This window comes from Cheilinus undulatus, linkage group 17 (assembly GCF_018320785.1).
Source record: "Cheilinus undulatus linkage group 17, ASM1832078v1, whole genome shotgun sequence".
Classification (NCBI taxonomy): Eukaryota; Metazoa; Chordata; class Actinopteri; order Labriformes; family Labridae; genus Cheilinus; species Cheilinus undulatus.
The window spans coordinates 41,723,529-41,737,580 of record NC_054881.1 but is presented as its reverse complement, the minus strand read 5'-3'; the positions used below and the strand labels follow the sequence as shown (position 1 = coordinate 41,737,580).

The window sequence follows — 14,052 nt, the reverse complement described above, 5'->3', positions numbered from 1 at the left end:
GATATCTGAGAAAGTTATTTTTACAAGTTGCTTATATTGGTGCATTCAGAAAGTATTTAGACCTCCTTCACTTTTTTAGTTTTCCTTGTTACAGCCTGATGCTACAGTAGAAAAAAATCACTTTATTCTCAGTAATCTACAGTCAGTACCTCATCATGGCAAAGTGAAAACACAATTTTAGACATTTTTCCAAATTAATTAAAAATATAAAACTGAAATACTAAACCTCTCATTAACCCATTCCCATTCAGACTCTTTGCAAGATCCCCACATCCCCACAGCATGATGCTGCCACCACCATGATTCCCAGTGGGACTGGTTTGGTGTGGTGTTTCTGATGGCAAAAAAAAGCTCCATTTTGGCCTCATTAGAACTTTCTTCCACTTGACCATGGAGTCTCCCGCGTGCCTTCTGGCGAGCTCCTGCCCAGATTAAATCAAACTTTTCTTCAACAGTGGCTTTCTCTTTGCCACTCCTCTAACTCCTCCCTCACTAGTCTCCTTCTTTCATGCTCGCTCAGTTTGTTTCCTTCCATTTCTTCATGATGGATTTAACTGAACTCTGGGGGATGTTTGGTGCCTTAGAAATGATTTGTACCCATCCCCTGACTCCCCTGACTCTTTAATAAGCTTTTGTCTGAGTTGCTTGGAGTGTTCTTTTGTCTTCATGATGTAATGGTAGCCAGGAATACTGTAATCCAGTGACTGGGTCTTCCAGACACGTCTTGATACTGCAATCACTTAAGACACATTCATGCACTGAGGCAGTGATACTCAGCGTGTGGCTCTTTTATGTCTTCATTTTAATTTTATTCTCCCAGAAATCCTTCAAAAAGGGAAACTTTTTTTTGTTATTTTTCACCATTTTTTCCCACTTTTCACCCATTTATGCTACTTTTTGTCATTTAAAAACCGTTTTTTCCTACTTTTTGTCCAATTTTGCCACCTTTTTTTCCATTTTTGCACTTTATCGCCATTTTTTGGCACTTCTCTCCCATTTAAGCTGCCTTTAAATACTACTAGTTTCCTATTTTTTTTTTGCCCATTTTGCCACTTCTTTTTGTCACTTTTATCCCATTCTTGCCCTTTTCACCATTTTTTGCTCATTTAAGCATCTTTTTGCCTTTTGCCACTAAATACCACTCTTTTCTTATTTTAGCCCATTTTTTTCCAGTCTTGACTGCTTTTTGCTCATTTTACTGACTTTTAACTCGTTTTTTTGCCACGTTTTTTCCACTTTGGGACCATTTTTTGTCACCTGTAACTCATTTTTTGTAACTTCTTACCCATTTTTTGCTTCTTTCTCTTTTTCCACTTTTGTCCCCATTTTTGCCCCTCTTCATCAATTTTTGCTGGTTTTGGGCCATTTTTTTCACCTTTAACTTGTTTTTATTGCTACTTGAAGCCGTTTTTGCCACTTTTCACCAATTTCAGCTACCTTTTGTCCTTAAATACTACTTTTTTTTAACTACCTTTTGCCCATTTTTGCCACTTTTTTCAGCCATTTTTCTTAGGAATACTGATTAACATGTCAGATAACACAGATTTCTTTATACTACAATCAGTAATAATCAGTTTTCACTGTAACATTAAAGAGTTTTCTTGGTATTTTTAGTCAAAAAATTCTATTGACCATGATTGATTTATAAAATCAATTAAAGGGTAAAACATCCAAGGGGGGATACTTTCCTAGGTTATATACGTTTCTCTATTTGAGGATAATTGCTGCAGAAAATGTCAATCAAGGCTGCAGCATTCAGTTATCTGACACCCAGCCTGCAGCAGTGATTCAGACATTGATTATAACAATACTGAAAGAATCAATCTTGTCACTGATGGTCTTGTTTGGTTCTGAAGGTCACAAAGAGACATCAGAATTGATCTCAGTCTGTTTGTAATCGACTAAGCACTCCTTACAGGAGCTTTAATCCAGTAAGGTAAGATTTCAGAGGGACGTTGGTTAAAGAGTGAGCATACACCAGTAAAAAGACAGAACAAAGTGTAAAAGATGAGTGTTTACAGATATGCATTCGAGCCGTGGAGTATCACAGCGACACAGAATGACCCTGTGATGTTCTGAATCATGTAAATGTGCCTGAGCATCTCCCTCATCTCAGAGTGGAAGTGTTGCATGCCCGTGTTTGTGTGTGCCAACAACTTTCTGTGCCTACCTAATTTTTGCATGCATGCTCGGAGTCTCTCCTCAAGATTTGACACTCTGTTGTGGAGCTCCTCGTAGTCATAGGCCCCCATCTCCTCTTGAAGTTCGCTTAGAACTGACGTCAGCTCCTGGACCTCCGCCTTAAACTGCAATACCAATTTGGCATCGGCTTTGTACTCCTCCAACACTGGTATCAACGGTCTAATCTCGTCCATTTTCGTTTTTATGGCCTGAAAGGATTAGAATGAGCTCGGTTGAGTGTCATGCGCGACAAAAGGAGACTGTCCAGAAAAGGAAAAAAGGAAAGAAATAAAAAACACCTGTCTGATCCTGACTACTCTGACTCTATCCTGCCTCTCCACTGACATGAAGACCCCCTGCTTGTGTCCATGGTCAGTGTTTGTGTGTGAACAGTTGTGGTGCAGGTGTGTGTCTGAGCAGACAAACCCGGAGAATATTCTCCACCCCGCTGGACGAGCAGAGCAGGTGGCTCCGTCCCGGCAGTGAGCAGCCTTTAAAAAGCAAGCCCTCGGTACACCGACAACAATTGGGAAAGCTCTTTATTGGTCATCATCGTTTAAAATGCAACATCGTAGTAAGGGTTACATGCTTTTACATGTCACACACAACAAAGTGTCTCGAATTGTACGTCTATATTTTACGTAGAGATTTGTTGAGTAACCAAATATGCATAGACAAAAGCCAAAGGAAAAGAAAATGAATAACAGCAATTAATAATAATAATAATAATAATAGTAATAATAATAATAATAATAATAGTAATAATAATAATGATAATAATAATAATAATAATGTATTTACGTTTGAAAAAAGCTCTTAAATGGAAAACTTTGACAGCAGTAACATGCAGGAAGAGATCAGTGGTGGGTTGGTTTGGGAGAGGGGGTGGGGTTTCTTAGTCTTAATGGTGCTATAAAAGGTAAAATTAACTGTTTGACGCCCAAAAGCTCTCAGTACTGTGGCCCAGTTCAGGGGAATCTGGAATTGACCTGCCTCTTCTTCCCTGTGGCTCTCTTTACATGTCTTAAAGTTAGCCCTGCAAGCAAGAAAATGACAAACTGTTGACAGGGGGCTGGAGCTTGCTAACCTGGCTAACAGACACACAAACAAACTGCACACACACTTAGTATTTGCACTTAGGACAGGTTACAGACAATTGCAAGGCATGCACTGAATGTGGTGTCGTATGCATGGGGAGGAGGGTTGTTGAGCATGCAAGGGTGACGGGATCACAGAGATGTAATGCACGATACAAACAGGAAGCTGCTTTAAAGTCTGTGTAAAGCAACAGCAGGAATTTGTCTTTAATTCTACTGTATAAGCTGGAGAATATCTGCAGTGGACATGAGAAAAGACGAATAATAGGAAGGGCTTTTTTCACAGTTAGGGCCAGAGAGGATCAATGATGCACTGGAGTTCCTAAAACAAAATATGCACTGAGCGTTTTAGCATCTTTGGCTTTTCTGTTTGAGTTTCAACATTACGGTCTGCAGTTTTGCTTGCTAGCTTTGCCTCGGTTTGTAAGTGCATCTTCTCTGGATGGCACTGTTGCACAGTTAAGAGTAGAGATGGGTCAGATCCAATCCAATATGGGGTATTGGGTCAGATATGTACATTAGTTTCATATTCTACACCGGACTGACAGCGCCGATCCATGTCGCTGATGCCAACATTTTTGCAGTGCCATGAATTTACAGCAGTACAGCAGTAGCATGCATGTGTTGTAAATAGGGCTGTCGAAAGATTTAAATTTTTAATCACAATTAATCTCAGAGTTAATCGCCAATTGTTATTGCATTTGTTTGCATTCAAAACTGTTGTTGAGTCATTTCCTGCTATCTTAAAGTAAGAGCTATTGACTTCCAATTTGGATTTAAACCTGCTTTTATAGGTAGATCTAAGATTCTAACATGGAAAAGGGAACTTGTTATGGATCTTAAAGGAAATCAGTGGACAATAAAAAGCTAAAAGTTTGCTCATGATGACTTTTGACTTGTCCACTGAGTTGTCTGTGAGTTTTTAAGGTGAAATGAGACGCTGACGTGGCTAAACCAAAGAGTGTAAAAAAGGAAAAGCATTTGTCGCAACTGCAAAATAGAGCTCTAATTGTGGACCTCGATTAATCATGAATAGCTTGATTAATCTTGGAAGCTCTAAAGTAAACGACACATCTCTGACATAGCAGCAAGCTATGAGAGATAGCAGCTCATTCTGAATCTACTTACATCTAATTGTGGACCTTGATTAATCGCGATTAAATTGATTAATCATGGCATCTGGAGTTGTAAACATTGCATCTAGTGTAGCAGAAGGTATGACAGATAGCAGTTCATTCTGAGTCTACTCCTCATCCAATTGTGGACCTTAATTAATCACAATTAACTCAATTAATCTTGACAGCACTAGTTGTAAACGATGCATCTAGTGTAGCAGAAGGTATGAGAGATAGTAGCTCATTCTGAGTCTACATGTCATCTAATTGTGAGCCTTGATTAATCACGATTAACTTGATTAATCTTGACAGCTCTAGTTGTAAACAACCTATCTAGCGTAGCAGAGGGTATGAGACATAGCAGCTCATTCTGAGTCTACTCATCATCTAATTGTAGACCTTGATTAATCTTGATTAACTCGATTAATCTTAACATCTGTAACTGTAAACAATGCATCTAGCGTAGCAGAAGGTATGAGAGATAGCAACTCATTCTGACTCTACTTACATCTAATTGTGGACCTTAATAATCATGATTAACTCAATTAATCTTGACAGCTCTAGTTGTAAACAATGCATCTAGTGTAGCAGAGGGTATGAGACATAGCAGCTCATTCTGAGTCTACTCATGTAATTGTAGACCTTCATTAATCATGATTAATCTTGACATCTGTAATTGTAAACAACCTATCTAGCGTAGCAGAAGATATGAGAGATAGCAGCTCATTCTGAGTCTACTCGTCATCCAATTGTGGACCTTCATTAATCACTATTAAGTCGATTAATCATGTGGCTGTAGTTGTAAACAACCCATGTAGCGTAGCAGAAGGTATGAGCGACAACTGCTCATTCTGACTCTACATACATCTAATTATGGACCTTAATTAATCACGATTAACACAATTAATCTTGACAGCTCTAGTTTTAAACAAGCATCTAGTGTAGCAGAAGGTATGAGACAGCAGCTCATTCTGAGTCTACACGGCATCTAATTGTGGATCTTGCTTGATCACGATTAACTCGATTAATCTTGACATCTGTAGTTGTAAACAACCCATCTAGCGTAAAGGAAGGTATGAGAGATAGCAGTTCATTCTGAGTCTACTCATCATCACTTCAACATTAAAGAGCAGTCAGATTAAAACACTGTGTGAAGCACAGTAACACTCCTCTCTAAGTTAAATGTCTGTAATAACAGCAACATGAAGCAAGTGAACTCTGTCGTCCTGACCGTGGCTTTTATATGAGCTGCAGTGACTCGTATTACAACAGCTTAAACAACTTTGTTTGTTTTTAAGTCCTTGATTCAAAGATGCGGGCTGAGGCGCTTAACAAGGTCGGAGAAGCCGCCTTAAGGAGTGACAGCGAGGCTGACTTTAAACATGGGGTGAAGCTTAGTTTAATCAGTGGTTTTACCTAAGAAATCCTTCACAATTAAAGTCTGTAGCTGTTCCTTTTCTTGAGTGTTTTTCAGTAGCAGCTCGCTTGATTTTTCGTTTAAAAACTTCACATTTGTTGCTTCATGCTGGAATAGACCCTAGACATATCGTGAAGTTGAATAATTAGTTGGGTTTTTTTCACTTATTTGAAGGGCTATTCTAATATTTATGCATATGTATTTTTCTATACATTTACTTTTTATACAGTAATACACTTTTATTTTTTAACCTATGCATTTTAGAAGTTTTTTGTCTTTGCATAAATACTGTTTCAAGTTTACTAGAGCTTTGTGTAACCTTACGCATAATACCAACAAAAACAATACGATTATTAATTATGATTATAAAAAATGTCTGAATTCTTATCAGGTATCGGTACTGATGTATTGGAATCTGATCAGGACTGTAAAAAAGTGCATCAGCAGGTCTTTCCAGCTTGTCCACACAGTTTCTGTGCCCACAGCCGTCAGAAACAGACATTACTGCTTAGATTTGGAAGCTTAAGTATGTAGTTTTTGTACTTTTCTTTAACTTGTAATTTTATCTCATGTTTACAATTATCTAGTAACGAGTAACAGTTTTGAGTCATTGACATAACGGCAGAAAAAAGCCTGAGATGACTGAATATATTAAAATGATCATGTTCTACACAGGGAAAGTACAGGAAGCATTTGCAACGTCCTCCCGGGTTCTGCTGGGTGAGTCCTAAACTGCTGTTAGTAGAGACTTTAACTATTACAAGCATGCAAATGCATCTTTCCTGGATAAAAGATTTAAATGACTTTCAAGCTGGTGGGCATAGCTTCTGCACACTTAAAGAATACGCTCACAGCTTTCAAAAAAGACATAACTGCTTAAATTTTCATGATTTCGAGGCTTACTTATACGTAATTTATGAACTTTTTAATGACTGAAATTCAACCTGGTGGTTAAAACACAAAACAAATCCGTGGTTGGGGCAAAACCTTCAATCTCCAATTTTTATCTTAATTTTTTTCCATAAATCAGCACTTTTGGTCACCCTGAACATCCATCAATAGTTTTTAGAAATTATAAACCAATAAAAAGAGTCAAAATTATGCTAATTATGACCATTCAGTGTTAAATTACTAAGATGAGGTGAATTTGGAGATAGGAGGTTTTGGCCTGACAGCAGTTATTTTTATTTCTATTGCTTTACACAGACTTCAAAGTCCTCAAGTTTAAAATATACAGGCCAACTATTAAAATTCCTCATGGTTTATTAATAAGTCAAACAACTAAGCCCTGCAGGGAGAAACAAATTCAAAATACACATTTATAATTGCTTTACACAGACTTTGAATTTCTACAGTTAAATAACAAAAGTCAACTAATTCTATGAACTTATTCGATAAGTGAAGGAAGAATTTCAGAAGCTGATGTAGCCATCGTATGTCAACCATTGGTTGTTGGACTAATGGTTGAAGCTTTGATTTTGACTTTTTTCAGACCCATAAGTGAGAAAAAATGAATGTTTGCATGACCAGGTGTCAATCCATCCGGCTATTGTAGTAAAGTATCCATTAGAATCAGCCAGGCCCTGAAGTGGAAATTGCTATTTGTCATTTTTACTCTGAAGACAACTACACCTAGCATCAAACTCGTTTCAAGGAGACATAAAACTAACTACAAAAGGTTTTTTGTCTAGTTGCATATAAGCAACCTCCTCCCTGATGGAGAGGGGTTTGGCTGCAGACCACACATCTGAGACGCCGTCTCTTTCAGAACAGAAATACACGCTAGGGCTGGGCAACTAATTGAAAATGAGATTCACTCGCACTATTGCCTGCAGCAAAGAAAGTGCAATATTTTTGCCAAAATACTGGTTTAAAACCTTTTTTGCAGCAGAGATATTATGCATTATATAATCATGTAATCATTCAAGTGCCATTGTTTTAGAATAGATAAAAAAAATCCTATTTTCTTCATTTTTGTGCTTTTTCTTACTAAATATTAGAATTGCATAAAATCATCACTCCCTACAATACAACAATTCATATCTAGTTTTCAAAACAAGTCAAAATAATCACAATAAGGTTTTGTTTTTTCAAAATTGTCCAGCCCTTGTTTAGTCTAGTTTAGTTTGTTGGAAAAAACATAAGGTGGGGAACTTAGGGAATAATCACATTTCAATCACATTTGAAATATTAGGGGAAATAATTGCTATTAGATTATTTTCCCAAATCATTCAGCTGTAATACACACAAAACTTTTCGAAATAAAATCAGGTTAATCTTTTGTGTAGGATTAGGGTAAGTTTCAAGGTAGCAGAGAGGAAACCAAAAGTTTAAAATCTGACCTGCAAAACCTGATTAGAAACATTTAATAAAGCAGAGGAAACTATCTGCTTACAGAATAAAAGCTTCTCTTCTATGAAAACATCTTAACACAGCAAGTGTAGCTCACGTAGCTCCATTCATTAGCTGTGTATGCTACATAGCTAATGTAAGGTGACCAGATTTCTCAAGTGAAAACTGGGGATGTTTCCAGTTTTGATGGACAAAAACGACTAAATATTGTCACAGTAATATAAAAAAAATGAGGCTCTTAAAGTTTTGTGTTTTTTGACAAAAGTTTTGGCATCAAACACGGCCACATTCTGAGACCGCGTTCTGCTAAAAATTCATCATCAATAACAAAAATACTGGAACTAATGAGCCATTAATCAAATAAAATAGGTTAAAATGCCATAGTCAACAATGTCTGTGAGGTCACTGGAAACTGCAGGACCCCAGACACTTCTGGATCCTTCACCGGGACAGGTCTCTTAAAAATGGGATGTCTGGCTACACATAGCTACGTTCTCTATGTAGCTAAAGCTAAGCTCACAAAGCGGCTACAGTGCTTAACAAATGTATTAGACCACCTGTCATATTTGTCTCAGAGACCATCCAGCATCATGAAGTGCTTTAATGCCGACTCTTTCATTTTCAGTGAGCTCTCCACGTTTTACCATTTTGAACAGGAATGAGGGATTTCAAACTGAATTCACCCAAATTTGAGCCGGCTCACTGGGCTTCTCTGAGAAGTCAGAAATTAATCAAGCATAACATTCAACCACTAAAACTCATTTTTCTCTTCAGGAATGCAAGTAAATAACTATAATTTGACATATTAATCAAGAAATATTAATGTGCTTTACTATTTTTTCAGTTTTTTTGTAAATCAGTAAATTTGAAAATTAATGGATAACAATAATAATGATATTTTAGCATTAAAAATATAATTTGGATTAAAGCGCTTCTACATATTGGTGTATTAACTATTGCAGAAACATCAAAAATGGTTTTGGTAATTACCAATGCTGTTAATTTAGGGCAGCTGTGGCATAAACCTTACTTTGGTTAGGGTTAGGGTGGTCTAATAAATTTGTTAAGCACTGTACATAAACTACATAGTTATGATCTCTATGTAGCTACATTTGCTAAGCTCATGTTGCTAGGCTTAATTAAGTAGAACAGCTTATGTAGTAGGCTAATTATGAAGCTTACATATCTAAGTTAGCTTTATCTAAAGCTAACAATGCTAAAGCAAGGCACCGCTTGTGTATCTACCGCTAAAATGGGTCGATACATAATTGTGTCCCTGATTATAAGATTTTTTTTTTTAGTTTGCAGTGTGGTTCATGAATATAGAATGTAGACTTTGTTTAAGAATAAAGCTAAATTTTAGAAAAAATCGTAAACATTGTAGTAACATGTTAAATTCTGAAAGAGAAGGCGTCTCCAACGAACGGTCTGTGCCAGTGGCTGTCAGAGATTTAGTATGTGCAGCCAGACTGTTGGCCTGTCACCATAATAAAGAATTTAAATTTAAGGCACTTATTTCCTAAAGCAAGAGGCTATGCCTTTTTCCTCTTACATACAGTCTATGCACAAAATTATATATTTTATTTCATAGAGCAGCAACAAAAACTCAACTTTAAGAGAGTATGTTGACAGGAAAATCCCCGTAGACTATTATGAAAACGCATCGTCTCTGCTACTGATTAGTTAACAATAAGTATGCTAATGCTAAAGCTAAGTCCTAACCATGCTCCCTTAGATCAACCAGTAACATGATCGTTGAATATTTTTCTGCAAACTTCATTAGTTTAATAATTTACCGACTTTTAACTGTTTGCATCCCCTGACTTTTAATGCCTTTTGGATGGAGGTAATTTGATGATGTAGTTTGATGATTTGTCTAGTGATTTAGGCCATTCTGAACATTTCCACAGTAGGAACACAAACACAAATGGGTCAGGCCGTGCCTAATGTGCTACTGATCTGCTATGATCAATGGGCGATTGGGTTTTCAATGGCTGGTCGTCTCTCTCCGTACCTTGTATTGCTTGGCGATGTTCTGCTTGTGGTTCTCCTCCACCTGTCTGAACTTGGTCTCCAGACCGCGGAGCTGCACTTCCATCTTCTCCACGTACTGCAGGTCCCTCTGGGTTCGCTGGTCCAGGACATGGATGGACTGGGTCATGTTCTGGACCTGGACAGATTGGACTGGAATCAAATATGCACTTCTAAAGCACTTCTAATCGGAGCGCTGGAGATGAGAGGGCACAGCAGATTTTCAATATGCTGCTTTGGCTTGGCTTTCTCCTCGCAATGATTCACAAAGTCTGACATGAGGCCAGCTAGTCAGGGGCCTCACACGCATGGTGGAGGTGAAGAATGCATACTGTTATGACATTTGGTTCCTCCAAAGCTGTTAAAAAACATAAACTGGCTCGTCTTCTTTGTGATTTCTGGAGCTTATGTGCAGCAGCTTACATTATCTGTGGATTATCTCTGCAAATTACTCCCGCATTAATGTCTTTGTGGTAACTGTGGTTGCCTTAGCTTACATTCAATTGGTATTGAGTGGCGTTGCATCATTACATTTGCTGCTTTGTGTCTGTGTGGTACAATAGAATCTCCCGGAAAGTACATAGCAGCCTCCCATGATGCCTGTTGGGTTTCCAGGGAGCTCATTAAAGCATGATTCCTATTTTTGTCCGACAAGCAGAGAGGGAATTGGAGGAGCATAAACATGTGTACGCCTATGCATGTGAGTGCACAGTGAGGTAACCAGGCATGTTGCGTGACTTTGACTGCCAAGGTGAGACGCCGCTAAGGTGTACTTACCTTCTCTAACAGCTGCCTCAGTTGTTTGGTGCGAGCATCCCGTGAACACATGGACTGCTGGGGCGCCACCACCGTGCAAACACACCTTCCCTCACTATCCTGGGCTGAACTGTACACCTGCCACGACTCCTCTGGGTTTGCTGGCAACACCTGAGGAGAAAGGAGAGCATAAGGAGAACATGGTCTACAATTGCATTGACCTGATCACGCTTAAGCTGTCGTGCATTTTTCAAGCCAATCAGAGCTGCAGCTACTCCCATTATTCAATGAGCTAGCTGTGTGGTAAAACTGTGCATGACGTCAGAAAAGCCTGCTGAGCGACTTCGATATATTCACAACTGCACCAGCGCTACGTATAAATGCTGATTTATTCCGATAGAGAAGAGGTGACTTCACAAAACGTGAAAAAAAGAGCAATCACAGCGGCTGTCAGTCAGCTGCTGCTTTCTAACACAGGATGTGCTGACAGGACAAAGAAAATCACTATCAAGCACCTGCTCGCTGTCTTAGATTTCCACGGCTCTAATCAGTCAGCGCTCCCACGCCGGACACTGATGGATATTCAAAAAAACCAGGGTAAAAGTCAGCTACCTCTTAACAGTTCTGCATTCCAGTGCAGACGTCCACAGTGACAGATCGCTCATGACATCTTGGCACAGCAGCAGAGAAACAAAGGAACGCTTCATCTTGACTCTACAACACTATCTTTGGCTTTGAGCGCCTCTCTCATTCAGACACTCCTCCTGAAAAATCAGATTGCCTTGAAATATGAGATGCCAATCTTAATTTTCCTGCATAGATGACTCTCTTTTATGTCAGTATGAGGGGGAAAACCAAACTGATAACTTTCCACTCCAGCTGGAGCGAGATCAAACGCACGAGGAGGATATCTTGAAAGCCTCTCCAATTACTTTTTTTAAACTAAGGTTCTCGTTTTGATTAAAGGTGTTGCAAGAGCACGGTTCATTGAGAAATAAAAGCCTAGCAGGTGCAGGATTTACGCGCGCACTTACTCCTGTGCTCCGGTCTGGGTACCCTCCCTGCGCCGCCGTCAGCTTGGTAGTATTGAGCCCCACCAGAGAGGGGAGGGTCTGCGACATCCAGTTGGTAATCATCGCCATGGTGCTGAGCACGACGCCGATCTTCAGCAAAGGCACCGACATCTTTGCTTCGCTTGGGACTGCACGGACTTTTTCAGATGTTGTTTTTTAAGCCGTCTTCATTCTACAGATTCCGGTGAGAAACAAGCGAGGTGAGGCATGGTGCAGCCCAGAACAGCTTGCTGTTTCACCCGGGACTCCGGCTCGGCTGCTCGTTTTTTGGACATCTCCAAGGAAGCAGTGGCGGCGGACGCGGCGTGGGGAGAGACGACCGAGAACGAGAGGGTCGAGAGGGGGAGAAAAATGCAATACTTGCTCCAGTTTGGACAAAAAAGGAGAAGGTAAAAAGATGAGAAAGTCGTCTTGATAAGGTCCTCCTTCTGCGTTGTCCCGCACACTGCTGCCTCTCCGCTTCACAGTTACTATTTCGTTCACGCCCGTCGGTCCGCCTCCTGCCTCTGTGCGCTCTGTGATTAAGTGCCACTGACTCCACACACAGGCTGCTGCTCCAAGTGGATGAGAGGAGGAAGGAGGAGGTACTACGGAGCTATCTATATCGCCAGACGCAATGATGTCAGCCAGGTTGGGGTCCGTCCGTGGTGATATCTGGGATTGCACCTTATTCGCCTGGCTTTTTGTCCCCAGAGGGAATGACAATGAGCAGTTGGCTGACCCTGGCCGTCTGACACTGACGCTGAGGGATTATTTAGCGGCCGGTTCTTCACAACTCCCCCCACAGAGAACCGGAGGCAGCCACGCCGTTAACACACCGACGTCTGAACCCCCATAACCGCCACGAAACTACTCACATGTCCGAATGAACACGCTAGCCTCCACAGTGTCGCAGTTCATTGACAGAGAGGACTCAGGAAATGTTTAATTGATGGTTTCTCGGTGTCTCGAGCTCCCAGCTGAGCCCGAGCTCTTAATTTATGTGGCTATGGCGCCATCTTGTAGCTGATGGCGGCGTTGCTAGTATGAAAGAAACTGGATTTTAAATAAAGTTGCACCATTGAATATGCAAAAAAAAAAGTTTAAATAAACTAAAAACGAAAGGAATTAGTGTTAGAAGATCACTAGTCGACTCTAACTATCAAATAATTCACTAAAAGAAGGCCGTTACGTATATGCTATACTTCACGTAAGCTAGCTGTTTTTAAAGTGTACTTATAGATACAGTCATATTACTTTATTTTTATAACTTCTCATCAATCTAAACATCATTATTTCAATTTAAACGACTTAAGGGTACTATGATGATTTATTTTACACATATCCTATGACAGGGGTCATCAAGTACATCTGCACAAGGGCCAGATTTAGTCTCAATAGAAACTATTCTGGTCTGGTTAAAATATTAGTATCGTCTTTAAAAACACAGGACATTTTTAGTCATTACCAGTGAGATCTATCCCTGTTATCTATCATGCAGCAGGCCACAAGGAGACAACAACAGAACTGGCTGGGCCCCTGCAAATTCCAGAGAATGGGCCCTCCACAATTGTGATTTAGTACTAGTATTAACTTATTTGAACCCCTTTTGGTCTCTTTAACACAGTTTTCGCAAATCATAAAACCCTTCAAACCACTTTTCCTGCATGTTTAATCCCATTTGTGCCACTTTTTAACCTGTTTTTAGCACATTTTTTCAACAATAATTGCAACTTTTCACCCATTTTGCCACTCTTTAACCCCGCCTTTGCAACTTTCCTGCCAATTATTTCCCTTGTGTGCCACTCCTGAACATCTTTTGACTAATTTTTCAGGCTATTTTTGCCACTTTTAACCCATTTTGATACTTTTTTTTTTTTTTTTTTTGCTTCCTTAACCCAATTTTTGCCTTTCTTTAACCCATTTAAACCACTTTCCTGCGTGTTTTATCCACTTTGTGCCTTTCTTTTATCTATGTTTTTGCTACATTTTAACCTCTTTTCTGCGTGTTTTATGTGGTCATTTTTGCAGCACTTCTGCCAACCTTAACC

General features: G+C 39.5%; 1 protein-coding gene across 2 annotated transcripts in view; it reads right to left on the bottom strand.

Moving 5' to 3' along the window:
- The window catches only part of olfm1b (olfactomedin 1b), a 52,536-nt gene that overhangs the window by 23,258 nt on the left and 15,226 nt on the right, over positions 1 to 14,052 (bottom strand). The window contains exons 1-4 of one of the 2 annotated variants that reach the window (XM_041810880.1): positions 11,984 to 12,598; positions 10,971 to 11,120; positions 10,177 to 10,332; positions 2,171 to 2,390 (exon numbers count right to left, since the gene is read on the bottom strand). In XM_041810880.1, coding sequence (XP_041666814.1) covers positions 2,171 to 2,390; positions 10,177 to 10,332; positions 10,971 to 11,120; positions 11,984 to 12,133 — 676 coding nt within the window. In that variant the 5' untranslated portion in view covers positions 12,134 to 12,598. Of the gene's footprint in view, positions 1 to 2,170; positions 2,391 to 10,176; positions 10,333 to 10,970; positions 11,121 to 11,983; positions 12,599 to 14,052 lie in introns of those variants that run through there. The other variant, XM_041810881.1, reaches the window with a different exon arrangement.